Raw genomic sequence first — 20,074 nt, forward strand, 5'->3', positions numbered from 1 at the left:
TCCTTTAAGAGGAGCTCAATGTTTTTACGGAAATATAGGATGTTTACCTGAATTGCATCTTTGGTTATTTGACTTAATTATTTTCCTGTATAAAAGATTTAACTACCATTAATAAAGATGTCTATTCTAAAACATTTGATCTCATGTTATATTTTGCTTTAAAGATATCGAATTTCACGTATCATCCTTTTTTGTCTAATATATCTTGTATAAATATTATGCCCTTTTCAATATATTATTTGTAAATTATGGGGTTTTTGTCTATTAATATACTGTTATTACACTAAATATTAAAACTTAATATGTCATATTTAATGCAGGTGAGTTTATGTTGAAATATAAGCCAGCTATTTTCTTAATAAAGTAATCCCCATTTATTACTAACTGCTTAGTTGTTAAGCCTGTTACAGAATGAAATAGAGTTATCCATTTTGAGTGTGATAGAAAAAGTAGTCTTATATAGTCAATTTCAATGCTGTTGTAAATTGTATGATGTCTAACATTTTAATTCCACCAATAAATCATAATCTTGCACCAAGACTTCTGTTTTATTTTCTCTGGTTTATTTTACCATATAAACTTGAAAAGCATTTTATTTATTTGTTATAACAGTATCAATGATGGATTTGGTAACTAAATCAATAAATTTATTATTTTTGGAAACATTTTAGTTTTTACAACAACAATTCTGCTCATAACTGTAACATACAACTTTAATACAACGTCTTTAAATATATTTTCACATGTAGCCTAATTTAAATACATTTTGACATTTAGCCATTTTTAAATGAAATATCTGACAAACCTGGCTGAAGACAAAAACAAGTCGTCCATTGATGTAACCTCGTCCCGTGACAACACTGTCACCTGGATACTGAAACAAAAGTATTAAATATGTTATTACCAATTAAAATGCAATGTTGCATGTACATGTATCTTAAAAGTACAGTAACTTAACATACACAATGAGCAGACCTGCCAACCTCTAACCAGAAGTCAGACAAACAGAGTAGCATTCCAGACACACTGAGAGTAGCATTCCAGACACACTGAGTGTAGCATTCCAGACACTGAGAGTAGCATTCCAGACACACTGAGAGTAGCATTCTAGACACACTGAGAGTAGCATTCCAGACACACTGAGTGTAGCATTCCAGACACACTGAGAGTAGCATTCCAGACACACTGAGAGTAGCATTCCACACACTGAGTGTAGCATTCCAGACACACTGAGATTAGCATTCCAGACAAACTGAGAGTAGCATTCCAGACAAACTGAGAGTAGCATTCCAGACAAACTGAGAGTAGCATTCCAGACAAACTGAGAGTAGCATTCAAGACAAACTGAGTGTAGCATTCAAGACACAGTGAGAGTAGCATTCAAGACAAACTGAGTGTAGCAAATGATATCTGAGCGTAGCTTGCCTGAACATCACAAAGAACACCAAAACAGCAGTGTAACATCCCAGAAACATGCACTCTTAGAAATGATCTTGAATGTTGGGGGGTTTCAAATATTAAAGCCCACTGGTCAGTTGTCCAGTCCAGGTGACATAACAGTAAAAGTCCTGGTCACATTATTTTTAGCATACAATAACACATGTTGCAAGAAAAACTGAAAATCGGCTGACTTTTGGACTTGAGAGTGTTAAAATTAAAGTAATAATGGGTATTTTGTGGCACATTTCAGGTTGTCACTGAGGAAGACATAGACATTGATAACTGCATATATTAATAATTGTTGGTATTTTCATGAATAGTATCCCCTCTATTCACAAGAAACTGTGACAATGCTTTTAGGTCATCTTCGGGGCGATCGTCACCATTGTTCGCCATTCTTCTTTTGTTGTTTATGTAGTTTACTGCCTTTTCTTGAGAGACCCGCTGTGAGGCATAGTTATCTGTGAGGTATCGGTAAATGGGTGCAGAATAGGTGCTGTTTGCAATAACGGCAATTAGGAAAAACAAAAATCACATCTCGCAGAAAGTCATAAATGTACATTTATTTCTATTTCTAAAAGCGTACAGCAGCCGTGAACCCTCTTCCCCCACTGTATGCTTATGTCAGTGTTATCAACTGTGAATGACCCCTAATCAAGTTGGGCTTTTCACGTCTGTTGTGTTATTTTGTTTTTCAAATCGGATTAGGTCCAAAATATTATGGCTACTTCGACTTCTCCTTACTGCCAATAACTCACCGACTTGTCCCGACTTTTGGTGAAGAAAAGATTCATTTCGCTGGCTAGATTAGGGCCTGCTGGTATTTGTATCAACTTGAGGGTAATAAATCAACGGAAGAATCTTCTTTTTGGTTTGTTTTCAAAGTAATGCTAGATTAAGCACCAGTTACAATAATGACCCACAAATTCTGGTCGAGATAATTAACAAACTGGGTCTCAAACATTCAAGCACTTTACAGTTTATAACTGGTTAACTAGGCAATACTAAACAAACATCACAATGAAGATTAAGACATTAAATGTAGAGAAACTGTAATTAATACTGAATCCGGGATAAGACATGGCCCAGTGGTAAAGCACTCGCCAGGGCCTGTGCTTATAAAACTTAGCAGAGCGTATAGATTATGGTAGCCCCACTCCCATGGCTAGTGATATTCAATGTTGGGCTAGTAAATAACTACTATTGCCATGCCCGACAGCTAGCAGAGCTTATAGATTATGGTAGCCCCACTCCCATGGCTAGTGATATTCAATGTTGGGCTAGTAAATAACTACTATTGCCATGCCCGACGGCTAGCAGAGCTTATAGATTATGGTAGCCCCACTCCCATGGCTAGTGATATTCAATGTTGGGCTAGTAAATAACTACTATTGCCATGCCCGACAGCTAGCAGAGCGTATAGATTATGGTAGCCCCACTCCCATGGCTAGTGATATTCAATGTTGGGCTAGTAAATAACTACTATTGCCATGCCCGACGGCTAGCAGAGCTTATAGATTATGGTAGCCCCACTCCCATGGCTAGTGATATTCAATGTTGGGCTAGTAAATAACTACTATTGCCATGCCCGACAGCTAGCAGAGCGTATAGATTATGGTAGCCCCACTCTCATGGCTAGTGATATTCAATGTTGGGCTAGTAAATAACTACTATTGCCATGCCCGACGGCTAGCAGAGCGTATAGATTATGGTAGCCCCACTCCCATGGCTAGTGATATTCAATGTTGGGCTAGTAAATAACTACTATTGCCATGCCCGACGGCTAGCAGAGCGTATAGATTATGGTAGCCCCACTCCCATGGCCAGTGATATTCAATGTTGGGCTAGTAAATAACTACTATTGCCATGCCCGACGGCTAGCAGAGCTTATAGATTATGGTAGCCCCACTCCCATGGCCAGTGATATTCAATGTTGGGCTAGTAAATAACTACTATTGCCATGCCCGACGGCTAGCAGAGCTTATAGATTATGGTAGCCCCACTCCCATGGCTAGTGATATTCAATGTTGGGCTAGTAAATAACTACTATTGCCATGCCCGACAGCTAGCAGAGCGTATAGATTATGGTAGCCCCACTCCCATGGCTAGTGATATTCATTGTTGGGCTAGTAAATAACTACTATTGCCATGCCCGACAGCTAGCAGAGCGTATAGATTATGGTAGCCCCACTCCCATGGCTAGTGATATTCAATGTTGGGCTAGTAAATAACTACTATTGCCATGCCCGACGGCTAGCAGAACTTATAGATTATGGTAGCCCCACTCCCATGGCTAGTGATATTCAATGTTGGGCTAGTAAATAACTACTATTGCCATGCCCGACAGCTAGCAGAGCGTATAGATTATAGTAGCCCCACTCTCATGGCTAGTGATATTCAATGTTGGGCTAGTAAATAACTACTATTGCCATGCCCGACAGCTAGCAGAGCGTATAGATTATGGTAGCCCCACTCCCATGGCTAGTGATATTCAATGTTGGGCTAGTAAATAACTACTATTGCCATGCCCGACGGCTAGCAGAGCGTATAGATTATGGTAGCCCCACTCCCATGGCTAGTGATATTCAATGTTGGGCTAGTAAATAACTACTATTGCCATGCCCGACGGCTAGCAGAGCTTATAGATTATGGTAGCCCCACTCCCATGGCTAGTGATATTCAATGTTGGGCTAGTAAATAACTACTATTGCCATGCCCGACAGCTAGCAGAGCGTATAGATTATGGTAGCCCCACTCCCATGGCTAGTGATATTCAATGTTGGGCTAGTAAATAACTACTATTGCCATGCCCGACAGCTAGCAGAGCGTATAGATTATGGTAGCCCCACTCCCATGGCTAGTGATATTCAATGTTGGGCTAGTAAATAACTACTATTGCCATGCCCGACAGCTAGCAGAGCGTATAGATTATGGTAGCCCCACTCTCATGGCTAGTGATATTCAATGTTGGGCTAGTAAATAACTACTATTGCCATGCCCGACAGCTAGCAGAGCGTATAGATTATGGTAGCCCCACTCCCATGGCTAGTGATATTCAATGTTGGGCTAGTAAATAACTACTATTGCCATGCCCGACGGCTAGCAGAGCTTATAGATTATGGTAGCCCCACTCCCATGGCTAGTGATATTCAATGTTGGGCTAGTAAATAACTACTACTGCCATGCCCGACAGCTAGCAGAGCGTATAGATTATGGTAGCCCCACTCCCATGGCTAGTGATATTCAATGTTGGGCTAGTAAATAACTACTATTGCCATGCCCGACAGCTAGCAGAGCGTATAGATTATGGTAGCCCCACTCCCATGGCTAGTGATATTCAATGTTGGGCTAGTAAATAACTACTATTGCCATGCCCGACAGCTAGCAGAGCGTATAGATTATGGTAGCCCCACTCCCATGGCTAGTGATATTCAATGTTGGGCTAGTAAATAACTACTATTGCCATGCCCGACAGCTAGCAGAGCTTATAGATTATGGTAGCCCCACTCCCGTGGCTAGTGATATTCAATGTTGGGCTAGTAAATAACTACTATTGCCATGCCCGATGGCTAGTGAAAAAAATAAGTCAAATGTTGCTGTCGTCTTATTTTGAAAATATGAATATCCAGTCCCCACCCCAAACACCCACTGTTAGTGGTTTAAAGCTCTATCTCCCTCTTTAGGTGACATATTTGATTATTACTATTATTTAGTAAAGTAGGGCTAGTGAATTTTTAATTGTGGCTAGTAAAATTTTTAAATCACTGATCCAATGGCTAGTGGATTTTATAAAAATTCTAGAAGCCTGGACTTAAAAAGAGTCCAGACTCAATCTCAAATGATGTCACACGCATGCAATTTGTATGGCATTGCCATGTTGTTAACTGTCTGAGACTCTATTAGAGTCTCGAGTCTAGACTCTAAACGTTTTATAAGCACCAGGCCAGGTGTCAGTCTAGGATCAATCCCAGTCGATGGGCCTATTGGGTTATTTCTCATTCCAGCCAGAGCTCCACAACTGATGTACATAACAAAGCCCAATGGGCACACAGACAGGGATCGATCCCAGACCGACCTTGCATCAGGTGAGCACTTCACCACTGGGCTACGTGCTGCCCCCAAAGTAAAGCTATGGAGAATGGCAGCATGGTGCTGTGAAATGTTGTCTTGTTGTGAATACCTTCTCCTTCTCCATCCCAAAGTCTGTACAGTTGTGTTCGAGGAACATGTCGTATTCAACAAAGGAATCGGCATCACACAGCAGCTGTATCCGTTCCCTGGCTGTCAGTTTTCCCTGAAACAGAAAACATACAAAGCAGTCAGATTGGTATACAACATGTGCACAGGGTTGAGGCATAATGCTGGCCCGACGGCAACTGCTGGTCCTGTGACCAATATGAAGTGTCATCAGGCCTTTACAGATGGCTTTTTTGCCAATGGATAAGAATTACTGCTGTCGGTTGAGGGGCAATTTTGGTTTTTAACAAGACTGTCCCAAGTTTGCTATCATTACATGTTTATGTCCAAGTATTGAAGAGATCCTTTATGAATGAACAAACGAACGAACGAACGAACGAACGAACGAACGAATGAATACACTTCAGCTATTGGGTGTCACACAAACTTGTCAAAGTTAAGTATCCTTTTTTGATGACTAAAATTACATATTAAAGATATTTTTCTGTTCAGAATATCAGCATTTGTAGAAACAGGGTATTTGGTATCATCCTAATTTTTGTGCACATTGGTAAACCATTTGCTTGATGCGCGGTCAGTCTAGGATCAATTCCCATCGGTTGGCCCATTGGGCTATTTCTCGTTCCAGCCTGTGCACCACGACTGGTATATCAAAGGCCGTGGTATGCACTACCCTGTCTGTGGGATGGTGCATATAAAAGATCTCTTGCTGCTAATCAAAAAGAGTAGCCCATGAAGATGCAACAGTGGGTTATCTCTCAATAGCTGTGTGGTCCTTAACCATATGTCTGACGCCATATACCGTAAATAAAATGTGTTGATTGTTGTTAAATAAAACATTTCTTTCTTTCTTTGCTAATGTTTGTAGTACTTTGCCCAAAATTGCTGTACATGTATAGTCCGTTCCATCCTTGTATAAAAATGTTTTTTGTAAATAATTTTGGTTTGGTTTGACATAAGAAGAAAAGTAAAAGTGTTTTGGAAATAACAAAAAACAACCATTTTTGTGACCAATTAAAATAATATTCGGTTCAGAAATAAATTAAACTGTAATACATACCATAGTAAGAAAATGACGCTACAGAGTTATGGTCACTATTTTGGGTTTATGGACTGGTATAGTCTTGTTATATGAGACAACTCTTGATCATTTTCTTGTTGCTCCCTCTGTAGTGAAATTAATCAAATAGTTATCTCGTATCAAGACTACACCAGTCCACAAAACCAAAATGGAGGCCATAACACTGTAAGCGTCGCTTTCTTTGGGGTTTTTAATTGCACACAAAAATGGTTGTTTTTTATTTCAAAAACATTTTTACTTTTTTTCTTAAGTCAAACCAAACTGAAACTATTTACCAAAACAACCCCATTTCTATAGGAGGATGGGAGGTACTATAGGTGAGCAGTGTGTGCACTTTACGGTCGCCCAATCGCCCATGGCAAGTCAAAATAGCATCGGGCAAGACAAAACCGTATCACGTGTTACCTGCCCGGCGAACGAACATTTCCGCATATTGTATTATGTATCAAAATGCAAATAACTAATGTTTGTAAGAGATCAGAAAGTTATTTTTTATTTATTGTTTTCAACTGGTTTCCTATTAATATCTGCACAACCAAACAGGACATAATAGCAACCACTTCCCCAGTCTATCAAGCATTCTAAAACCATTCGGAATGCTTCAGCCGGTTAACCTCGACCACGTAAATGTATTCGTCGGTTCAATCGGAACACCTCGGCCATGTCCGTCTTTATTTTCCATTTAGTTACAATCAGAACTCATCACATTCCACTAAGCTATGTTTCGCAGAAAGATTTTGTTTACGAGTCTGAGGTTTTCCGAAGTTACATTGTGTTGGAATGTTTTTGTTTCTTACGGAATATACCGAGTCTACTATACCAAATACCCAATCGTCACTGCGATGTCAACATAAGACACCTGTCAGCTTAGTATTTTTTTAATTCCTCATCACACGGCCATAAAAGCACCGTATTCATTTCAAGACCGATCCTTCGTAAAACATTCCAGATGTTTGTGTGGGTCCCGTGACAACATAATAATTATAATTTAATTACAACAGTTTGTAATAAAACTAAAACAAGTTCTGTTTCCTTCTTTTGTGTTGTTAATGTTTTTATCGTTTGTATGATATGATAACATGTTTTTAAAGTGCAATTTAAGTAAGGTTTTTTTTTAACGAAATACGGTCACAGGCCATTCAAAAGTTGTACGGGCGAGTCAAAGTGTTGCTGTGAATTGGCCGATTGGCCAGTCAAAATAAATCCCAAGTGCATACCCTGGGTGAGCATTATGCCGGTAAAATATATATCCCTTATTTTAGGATTAGACTGAGTAACAGACATTTCGTCTCCGCGGCCTCATATGAAATGTCAGTTCATTGTCAAATATTTGTCACTTCGAATACGAGAATTTTAGTGTGTGTGTGTGGGGGGGGGGGGGGGGGGGGGGGGGATAACGAATATCTTTCCCTTGCAACTATGACATGTCAGGTCATGTTTTAACGTGCACATTCAGAACATGCTGTTGTAGCGCACACCTGTCATGGGCAAAGATATCGACTCGTCAGGGCAACTATGACATTGACAATGAACCTCTATATGGTTAACTTGTAACCTTTTTGTGCTGTTTGTCGATTCGCTTTTGCCCTCCACCAAGAAGTGCCTTCTCCCTCATTTCATAAATTCGTTTTCTCACGCCCATCGTGTGCTCAGTACTACCGGCAACAATTACAGACCATCTTCGTTGATGATTGCCAACTATATACTGAGAAAGTGATGGACTTCGAAGGAAACCTCGAGAAAACCGTAACAACGATGCCATTTTCGATACACCGATTCCGTTTGTAACCCATAAATGACGGTTATGCCAGTCATCGTTTCTATAGAAACCGGCATGGACATTATGATAGGACATGTCTGTGAACTTAAATGCGGATGTTGTGAAACAAATCGTATTCGGATAGAATGGAAAATGTCGATCAGCCCAATTTTATTTCTCTGTGGGGTTGCTGTGGCTGACTGTACCTACTAGGGTTCGTGGTTGTGTGAGGAATAAAGAATTTTTAAAAAAAATACTAATCTATCGATAGGCCTACACCTGGGTTAAAAAAAAAAAGGTGACTAGTCAAATTAGACAATTTTTGTCCTGTATATATTTTTCCCTAACTTAATCATTTATTATATATTTTAACAATGTACAAAATAACACAAATGTATGTGAAAATAAGATAACACTTCAATTCATGATTACACTTCGTTTTTTCTAAATTTAAAATAAGAAAAACATTTATCCCATGTAATTTTTGGTCATTAGAGAATGTCCTAGTAATGGATTCACGACTTCACAACTTCATTTGAAGTAATGAAGTGAATACGTAGTACATATTTATGGGTTGTTTGAAAGCTCAAATGTTACCATTTATGATCAGTGACATGTTTGTGCAAGGTGACTCTGGAATTATTTTAAAAGTCAACTTTTGTTAGTGTCCCTTATTACCGACTCCGTTACACATTAAATAAACGAAATCTAGGAAATTTTATTCTACTTGAAGTGATACCGTACAGTTACAGTTTGGAACAAAATACAAACAAATTGATTGACAAGATGCCTCAGTTAAGTGCGAGTAGTTGTAATCATCCTCAGTAGCCCAGTGGTAAAGCGATCGCCTGATGCGCGGTCGGTCTATGATCGATACCCGTTAGTAGGCTCTTTCTCGTTATAACCAGTGTACCACCACTGGTATATCAAAGGCTTTAAAATGTTATTTCCTGTCTGTGACATGGTGCATGTTTAAAAGATCTTTTGCTGCTAATGAAAAAAATGTAATGGATTTTCTCTATGTCAAAATTACCAAATGTTTGACATCCAATAGCCGATGATTAATAAAACAATGTGCTCTAGTGGTGTCGTTAAACAAAACAAACTTTATCTTTGACCCTTTTGGGTATAATATCCGCCCCCCCCCCCCCTTATTATTATTTTTAGTTAAGGTTAGGGTGAAGGTGAGGGCTAGGGGTTAGGGTTACGGGAGGGGGGGGGGGGGGGCGGGCGGATATTTTTCCTTAAATATATTTTCTTGTTTAGAATATCGATGTCTGTATATTCAATGTGTTTCTGGTCCTCTTAATATTTGTAAGTAGCCCAAACTGGATTTTGTCTTCAAATAATTTCAAAATTATATTTTCGGAAATAAAATAAAATTTAACCTAGCTAGTAAAAATATTAGAACGATCAGAAACACGTTTAATTTACAGCCACTAATATTTTATGCAGAAAAATATATTTGATATGTAATTACAATCATTAAAAAATCTCTATTAGTCGATAACATCTTTAAAATTACACCAAACTCAGGAATGTCCCTTTAACTGGATGTGTTATAGAAGACCAAGGCACCAGTTATACTAGTTGCGAGCGCTCACCCTCCTGAACATGTTTTATGGGGTTGCAGACGATTCGTCCATTGAAGAACTCGAGACAATTCGTCTAGTATAAAAACTAATTATGCATTTTTAAAATATTGAAATACAATTCTGTTTCATTCTTTATTTAAATTTATATGATAAAAACGATGATTAATATTGAAACTGAAATTATTATTAATTTTATGCGGTATTAACAAAATGTCTGCCTCCATGAAAAGACGTCAGCATTCAAAATCCAAGAAAGATGAAGAAAATAAGATTGAAAGGTTGCTGTATATTCAGTAATATTGTACTTTCGAAACATTCTGACTTGAGTCTGTGGACTATTTTATGTTTTACAAGAAACAGTTTTAGTTGTGGCTCTTGGACCTGTCTTAAACGTTTTTTAAAAGCAAATGGCTGAAATGCTAAACAGGACAAGGGCCTATAATAAAGGTTCTCTTGGACCAAATCAGTTATCATTGCCGATAAAGTTAACATTTTCGAAGAACTTTCCTTTGCCACTGTATGTAAGGCATTTCCCCCCCCCCCCCCTGTTCTTGTTCTTTCTATTTATTACACTGTCCCTTGGTCAAAATGTCCCCACCATCTTTGTCATGCAAAGATAATCATAAGGGAATGCATATAACTGCATATCAGACATTTACGTTTAATCACATACACTTGATGTGCCCATTATTATTTTTATAAATAATAGTGGTACCCTACAAATGTTTTACATAATATTAACTAGGTAAAACCTAAAAGCGAGCACAAGTGAAATAAATTAAGTACCGGTACACTGTATTTAATAATTTGTGTGTGTGTGTATATATATATATATATATATATAATTATATATATGTATATGGAGAGACGGATAAAGACACGTTTGTGTGTGTTTCCATGGGCCTGGTATATGGGTGATTAGTTAGTACCAGTGCCACTCGATAGAACAAGTCATGCACATATGTTATCTTGTTATATATACTACAGTCAGTATATATGTAACAATATAGCATATGCACATGACTCGTTCCATCGAGTTATGGTATAAAGCAATTATGACGTCATATTAATTTAGTCGCATTGTTCATAAAAAAAAAAAGGCAAATGGTAGTCAGCAAAAATTACAGGAGATCTCAGCGAAGTCGATGTAGGTGACATGGTTACAATTTAATATGTGAAATCTGGGTCATTATAATAGTTTTTTTCAAGATTTTTGTCTGGACAAAATGTGGGGGAAATCTTAACGGTAATTAGTTGTTAACAATGTGGTTCAGACTTTAAAACATTACATAATTATTGAACAGTGGGATGGAAGGATGGACGTAATCTAACACATCATGACATGCATTGATTATGATATAATGCAATCGTGATGACATCACATTAATTATGCAGGGCTTCTAGAAAAAATTTAAAATCCACTAGCCATGGGATTAGTGATTAAAAAAAATTACTAGCCATGGTTAAAAATAGTCATGCTTTACTTTAAGTTAATATAATTTCACTAAATAATAGTAATAATCAAATATGTTACCTAAAGAGGGAGATAGAGCTTACAAACACTAACATTGGGGGTTGGAGTGGGGTCAGGATATTCATATTTACAAAATAGACATAACTGCAACATTTGACAATTTGGGTTTTTTCACTAAGCGTCAGGCATTTCAGTCCTAGTTATTGACTATCCCAAGATTGAATATCACTAGCCATGGGAGTGGGGCTTCCATAATCTAGAAGCCCTGAATTACATCACATACTTCAGAGGCTGTCGCCCCTTTGAAGAGTTCCATAAAAAAAACAAAATACAATGGCAAACATTGAGAAATTAAGTTTTTTTGTCCTAGGAGTTGATATAGATGACATGGTTACAATCTGGTATGTAAAATCTCTGTCATTGTAATGCTTTTCCCAGGATTTCTGTCTTGGCAAAATAGGAGGAAAATATGTTGGTAATTAAAATTAGGAGAGTAATTTATCGTTGATGGACTTTAAAGCATTACATAATTCTTGAATGGCACTATATCAGTGTCTGTGCTTAACTTTTTTTTTGAGTTGCCATCCGGGCAAGTGGTGACAGCACTTTCACTTGCCCAGATCTATTTTCACTTGCCCAAATAAAATTTTCTAAAAAAACAACAATATTGCAACAGATTGTAAGAGAAAACATTTATTTTGAAATATGCACGTGATGGGTCACAAACTATGCACGTGTTAGAAGTTAGAACACGAGCTACACACGTTAGGTTTGCGAAATCGCTTAGCACTTCATATTAAATTAAATAATAGGATTATATAATTCCTGATTATATAATTTCCAACAAACAAAGATGCTTGCGTTCACCAAATGTTGAGCACTGGTATAACCGACACAACCACTTCCCCCACCCCATCTCAATGAAATAATAATAAAAAAAAAAAACCCTAAAATATAATGTTCAGTGGATATGATCTATGACGTGTACACATAACCAGGGCTGAATCTTGTCGAAATGAATTTGTGCCCTATTTTACATGCCACTTAACTTACACCTATTCTTATATTGGGCATATTTTTATATGTAAAAGCAGACCTACACTTTTTCATGGTGCAAAGTAGGCTACATAGCTGTACTTTTATTTATTAATTATTGATTTAATTTTTTTTTTTTTTTAAATCGGTCGCCAGGCGGGCAACCTTACTGTGGGTTTTCAGTCGCCCGACCGTTAAGTTCGAACCCTGCTATATATATGTATATCATATTATTTTGTAATAGCCACACCTAGGTGAATTACTATGAGATTAATTCATTATTAGTGTTACAGCGTATTGTGGTACTAGTGTATACAGGGTTCGAATTTCACCATGACACCAACTGCAATAGCCATTGGTGCCCTGCTTATTTGCCGTTGTGCCCCTAAAATCTTATGGTGTCGACGGCAAGAGAAATGCTGCACTGCATGGTTGAAAATGAACATGAAAACTATGGTCGCCAGCAGGGTCAGTTCAAGAAAAATCTTACCGGCCCATCTCAAATTCAACTAGCCCTCCGATTATCACATTGAAATTTAACTGCACAACCAGAAATCAAAACTAGATTGTTCTTTGTTGAATAATGACCATGTGCTCACCGTATGTAGTCCGATTGCTTCAAAAGGAAACCGATGAATTGGCACGTAACTTCATAATGAATAAAGTTAAAATTCGTATAAAAACATGTTCTTAAGTTTTAAAACCAATACCAACTCAAATAAAAAAAATTGAAAAAAGAAATCCAGTATAAATAAAAAAGTTTCTTTACAAAGTACCGTTAAATTTCATTTTTAATACAGGGGTGCAGACCAAATGCTAGAACAACCAATATATGCAACTTGACTTGTATTGTTTCTGAAGTAAAACATAAAAAAGCAGCACAAAGAGAATAAAGGTAGAACTGTGCATGCTGTAGTATATAAACTAGTCTGGGTGGCAGTCCTCTTTGTGGCGATGCAAGGGGGATGAAATAAACTTTATGGTGATGGGTGTAAAATCTTCAGTAAAGGATTTCCTCAGTAGTGGCTGTCCTCCTATTGACAAAGCATACACATGTGTGTGTTTAATTTGGATATTGTAAATGCTACAGTAGTAGGCTACTAATAAAATAAATATAGAAAGAAAAATAAATCTGTTGTTACGGAAATATCCAATGTTGACCGAATGGTTCGGTCGAACTACCTGATGGGTCAAACACTTTCTCGAGCACCGATGGGGTTCAACTGTATATGTTTTTGAATAAAAAGAATTGAACCCCTATGAGGGATGCAATCTTTTTTTTCTCATCCCGACCTCGGTCCTACAACTGGTATGTGGTCCTCTTCTTTAGTACAGTACAGTGTTTCCTCAGAATTGTACATCTTAAATCAATGGCAGACTTAAATGTTTGATATATATCCAATAGCAAATGATTAATTCACCAATGTGCTTTCCAGAGTTTTGTATTGTCATTAACAAGAATAAAAAGTTTTTTTTCTGTATTTGTATTCAGCCCTGGTGTGCAGGAGTTCAGTGAGCCATACACCATTCCCAACTACACAGCGTTCAAGATTCTCATGTCGGCCAGGTTGTGTGCGGCGTGGTGGAACATCATAACAGACTGCGATGAAGTCTACAACTACTGGGAACCCGTATGTTTTGTCAGAGCTACCTAAACCATTCACCGAATTTGGGAACCCGTATGTCTTGTCAGAGCTACCTAAACCATTCACTGAATTCGGGAACCCATATGTCTTGTCAGAGCTACATGTACCTAAACCATTCACCGAATTCAGGAACCCGTATGTCTTGTCAGAGCTACCTAAACCATTCACCGAATTTCTGGAACCCGTATGTCTTGTCAGAGCTACCTAAACCATTTACTGAATTCGGGAACCCGTATGTCTTGTCAGAGCTACCTAAACCATTCACCGAATTTCTGGAACCCGTATGTCTTGTCAGAGCTACCTAAACCATTCACCGAATTTCGGGAACCCGTATGTCTTGTCAGAGCTACCTAAACCATTCACTGAATTCAGGAACCCGTATGTCTTGTCAGAGTTACCTAAACCATTCACCGAATTTCGGGAACCCGTATGTCTTGTCAGAGCTACCTAAACCATTCACTGAATTCGGGAACCCGTATGTCTTGTCAGAGCTACCTAAACCATTCACCGAATTCGGGAACCCGTATGTCTTGTCAGAGCTACCTAAACCATTTACTGAATTCGGGAACCCGTATGTCTTGTCAGAGCTACCTAAACCATTTACTGAATTCGGGAACCCGTATGTCTTGTCAGAGCTACCTAAACCATTCACTGAATTCGGGAACCCGTATGTCTTGTCAGAGCTACCTAAACCATTCACCGAATTCGGGAACCCGTATGTCTTGTCAGAGCTACCTAAACCATTCACCGAATTCGGGAACCCGTATGTCTTGTCAGAGCTACCTAAACCATTTACTGAATTCGGGAACCCGTATGTCTTGTCAGAGCTACCTAAACCATTCACCAAATTCCCAAACTTCAAAAACAGTTGGCAAATTTTATTAAAAGTACTATTGTTTTGGGGGGTGGGGGTTTATGTTCTTTGGGGGATGAACAAAAAAAATCTTCCACAAACTGTGAATCGCAGAAGCTGTTTGCACATATTTTTTTCGATGATGGGGTTTTTTTTTGGGGGGGGAGGGGGGGTCATATCCCGATGAACATAAAAGAAATAAAAGACAGTTTTTAAAATTACATTTGAAACATTCTTACTAATAATACTGTAAATCACAAAATATTAGCGATCTTAAAATTTGGTGAAATCTAAATAAGTGACATATTGGCGACATTAAAAAAAAGAGTTAACGTTGTAGGATCAGTTGAAAGAATATTTTGGATATGTTTGACGTTGTGCAACTTACAACCAATTAAACTAGCAGTAACGTGCATGCTAACTAACTATTGTTGTGTGTTCAGTTAATCACCTACAAAACAATCCCACACATACTTTTTTGGAACAGTCTGTTTTATGTTTCTTTAAATTTAGCATCATGTATGGCTTCGCTAAATTCACTAATGTGTTATGCTCACTAACATTTTCTGATGTACAGTATTTGAAATTCAGATTTTATTTTGAATTGTTTCTTGGGGTTCCTAAACAATAATTTTCAATAAGATAAAACACTAATATAAAGTAACATCATCAAATATGATGATCCCTGACAACATTACTTTTATGTTCATCGAAAAATGGACAAACGTGCAATGGCTGAACCAATGGGATTGCTTTAAATGGTAATGAATATAATCGAAATTTAAGTAATTTATTTTCGTGAAATACATTGATATTTGATATTTTATTTTATTATCTACATGGTTCAACATAACCGGGTTAATAATAATCATACGAAGCACACTTGTAATAACAAGTGTAATGACGTAATTTTGGGAAACGACGTCATAACATGACGTTGCTTCTCCAATCCTAGCTCAGACTGTTCATGTGAAATATGACGTCATTTCGTTGTCTCCTTCTAGTTGTGGTTGAAACATTTTGAGATGGCCCTTGTTATTCATAAAAAAATGTATAATAATAATATGAATAATAAAAAATATATTACACTTGCGTATGTATCGTAGTGATTGTACGAAACTCGTATCAGGATTGATGTATTACCCTCGTTCCTGCTCGGGCAATAAAAAAATCCTGTCACTCATTTCGTAATATCAGTACAACACAAGCTCGTATAATAATCTGTATTTCTGTCATTTTTTAAGTGTAGTAAACTGACTATCAAAAGAAAGTACACCAAAATATATTTATATGAAAATTGAAACCATACATTTTATTGCTAGTGCTGTTTGTCAACTGTGATGTTGAGAAATGTGTGAGAATTGTGTGTACCAGAGCTCATATCTCACCAAATGATTACACATCCAAAATACAACACATTGTGTATACCAGAGCTCGTATCTCACCAAATGATTAAACATTCAAAATACAACACATTGTGTATACCAGAGCTCCTATCTCACCAAATGATTAAACATTCAAAATACAACACATTGTGTATACCAGAGCTCGTATCTCACCAAATGATTAAACATTCAAAATACAACACATTGTGTATACCAGAGCTCATCTCACTAAATGATTACACATCCACAATACAACACATTGTGTATACCAGAGCTCGTATCTCACTAAATGATTACACATCCAAAATACAACACATTGTGTATACCAGAGCTCGTATCTCACTAAATGATTACACATCCAAAATACAACACATTGTGTATACCAGAGCTCGTATCTCACTAAATGATTACACATCCACAATACAACACATTGTGTATACCAGAGCTCGTATCTCACCAAATGATTACCAGAGCTCAACTAAATTACACATCCAAATACAACACATTGTGTATACCAGAGTATCTCACTAAATGATTACACATCACAATACAATACCAGAGCTCGTATCTCACTAAATGATTTCAAAATACAATACATTGTGTATACCAGAGCTCAAATATCTCAAAATACCACAATGATTAACTAAATGATTACACATCCACAATACAACACATTGTGTATACCAGAGCTCGTATCTCTCAAATATAAACATTCACAACACATTGTGTATACCAGAGCTCATATCTCACTAAATGATTACACATTCAAAATACAATACATTGTGTATACCAGAGCTCATATCTCACTAAATGATTACACATCTAAAATACAACACATTGTGTATACCAGAGCTCGTATCTCACCAAATGATTAAACATTCAAAATACAACACATTGTGTATACCAGAGCTCATATCTCACTAAATGATTACACATTCAAAATACAACACATTGTGTATACCAGAGCTCGTATCTCACCAAATGATTAAACATTCAAAATACAACACATTGTGTATACCAGAGCTCATATCTCACCAAATGATTACACTTCAAAATACAACACATTGTGTATACCAGAGCTCGTATCTCACCAAATGATTACACTTCAAAATACAACACATTGTGTATACCAGAGCTCATATCTCACTAAATGATTACACTTCAAAATACAACACATTGTGTATACCAGAGCTCATATCTCACTAAATGATTACACTTCAAAATACAACACATTGTGTATACCAGAGCTCATATCTCACCAAATGATTACACTTCAAAATACAACACATTGTGTATACCAGAGCTCATATCTCACCAAATGATTACACTTCAAAATACAACACTTGCATCAACTTGTGTTTCGTGGGGTTTTCACTAGGCGGTATTTTGAAACATTTATCACTATGCTTTCGTTTGATCATCAGTCTATAAATGATTTGGTGAATATTTTGTAGATGTTATCTTACATGTAGTTAGTGTTATCTTGATTGTATTCAAAGGACAGGAATATTTAACAAAATGATTGTTACCATGGCTTTAGCACTACTCATTTGGGCATGGCTTTATTTTGCTTAAATTTAGATCATTTGAAATTCATGAGGCTTTAGCCCTTTTTCACATAGGTACCTGTATGGCCCATGAACACAGTTTTCTGTTTCACATAGTTACCTGTATGGCCCATGAACACTGTTTTCTGTTTCACATAGTTACCTGTATGGCCCATGAACACAGTTTTCTGTTTCACATAGTTACCTGTATGGCCCATGAACACTGTTTTCTGTTTCACATAGGTACCTGTATGGCCCATGAACACAGTTTTCTTTTTCACATACGTACCTGTATGGCCCATGAACACAGTTTTCTTTTTCACATATGTACCTGTATGGCCCATGAACACAGTTTTCTGTTTCACATAGTTACCTGTATGGCCCATGAACACTGTTTTCTGTTTCACATACGTACCTGTATGGCCCATGAACACAGTTTTCTTTTTCACATACGTACCTGTATGGCCCATGAACACAGTTTTCTTTTTCACATATGTACCTGTATGGCCCATGAACACAGTTTTCTGTTTCACATAGTTACCTGTATGGCCCATGAACACTGTTTTCTGTTTCACATACGTACCTGTATGGCCCATGAACACAGTTTTCTGTCACATAGTTACCTGTATGGCCCATGAACACAGTTTTCTGTTTCACATAGTTACCTGTATGGCCCATGAACACAGTTTTCTGTTTCACATAGTTACCTGTATGGCCCATGAACACAGTTTTCTTTTTCACATAGGTACCTGTATGGCCCATGAACACAGTTTTCTGTTTCACATAGTTACCTGTATGGCCCATGAACACAGTTTTCTGTTTCACATAGTTACCTGTATGGCCCATGAACACTGTTTTCTGTTTCACATAGTTACCTGTATGGCCCATGAACACAGTTTTCTGTCTCACATAGTTACCTGTATGGCCCATGAACACAGTTTTCTGTTTCACATAGGTACCTGTATGGCCCATGAACACAGTTTTCTGTTTCACATAGTTACCTGTATGGCCCATGAACACAGTTTTCTGTTTCACATAGGTACCTGTATGGCCCATGAACACAGTTTTCTGTTTCACATAGTTACCTGTATGGCCCATGAACACAGTTTTCTGTTTCACATAGTTACCTGTATGGCCCATGAACACAGTTTTCTGTTTCACATAGTTACCTGTATGGCCCATGAACACAGTTTTCTGTTTCACATAGTTACCTGTATGGCCCATGAACACAGTTTTCTGTTTCACATAGTTACCTGTATGGCCCATGAACACAGTTTTCTGTTTCACATAGTTACCTGTATGGCCCATGAACACAGTTTTCTGTTTCACATAGGTACCTGTATGGCCCATGAACACAGTTTTCTGTTTCACATAGGTACCTGTATGGCCCACGAACACAGTTTTCTTTTTCACATATGTACCTGTATGGCCCATGAACACAGTTTTCTTTTTCACATAGGTACCTGTATGGCCCATGAACACTGTTTTCTTTTTCACATAGTTACCTGTATGGCCCATGAACACAGTTTTCTGTTTCACATAGTTACCTGTATGGCCCATGAACACAGTTTTCTGTTTCACATAGTTACCTGTATGGCCCATGAACACTGTTTTCTTTTTCACATAGTTACCTGTATGGCCCATGAACACAGTTTTCTGTTTCACATAGTTACCTGTATGGCCCATGAACACAGTTTTCTTTTTCACATAGGTACCTGTATGGCCCATGAACACAGTTTTCTGTGCAATGCTTCCAGAGAGAAATTTTGTGTATATAGAGGATTCATCACGAGTGTTTCTTAATTTGGAAAATATCAACCGAGTCTATATTAATCGGTATGTGTTGAGGCTCTGCAGAGACAAATACCAATCAATTAGACGAGGTTGATATTTTACATATTAAAAAACATGAGTAGTGAATTCTGTTTATCCTATAACACTTCTAAAATAAAATTTTCATTTGATATTTAGTAAATCAGAGTACTAAAGTCACCTCCATTTATAATATGACGTCATCATGATTAGCACAGATTACTTCGACGTTTTTTTTTCTTTCCTTTCT

The 20,074-nt window shown here is 37.5% G+C and overlaps 2 protein-coding genes across 3 annotated transcripts in view; one reads left to right on the top strand and one right to left on the bottom strand.

Annotated features, from left to right (window-relative positions):
- Window positions 1-8,524, bottom strand: part of LOC121374423 (propionyl-CoA carboxylase beta chain, mitochondrial-like) — a 95,437-nt gene extending 86,913 nt beyond the window's left edge. Inside the window, exons 1-3 of the mRNA XM_041501528.1 lie at window positions 8,274-8,524; window positions 5,621-5,734; window positions 806-874 (exon numbers count right to left, since the gene is read on the bottom strand). Of these exons, the coding sequence (XP_041357462.1) occupies window positions 806-874; window positions 5,621-5,734; window positions 8,274-8,480 (390 nt within the window). The 5' untranslated portion in view covers window positions 8,481-8,524. The remainder of the gene's footprint in view (window positions 1-805; window positions 875-5,620; window positions 5,735-8,273) is intronic.
- A 1,568-nt stretch (window positions 8,525-10,092) lies between these two features.
- LOC121374444 (alpha-1,2-mannosyltransferase ALG9-like) overlaps window positions 10,093-20,074 on the top strand; it is a 40,044-nt gene continuing 30,062 nt past the window's right edge. The window contains exons 1-2 of one of the 2 annotated variants that reach the window (XM_041501548.1): window positions 10,093-10,350; window positions 14,074-14,212. In XM_041501548.1, coding sequence (XP_041357482.1) covers window positions 10,283-10,350; window positions 14,074-14,212 — 207 coding nt within the window. In that variant the 5' untranslated portion in view covers window positions 10,093-10,282. The remainder of the gene's footprint in view (window positions 10,351-14,073; window positions 14,213-20,074) is intronic. The other variant, XM_041501556.1, reaches the window with a different exon arrangement.

The sequence above is a fragment of the Gigantopelta aegis genome, chromosome 1, assembly GCF_016097555.1.
Source record: "Gigantopelta aegis isolate Gae_Host chromosome 1, Gae_host_genome, whole genome shotgun sequence".
NCBI lineage: Eukaryota > Metazoa > Mollusca > Gastropoda > Neomphalida > Peltospiridae > Gigantopelta > Gigantopelta aegis.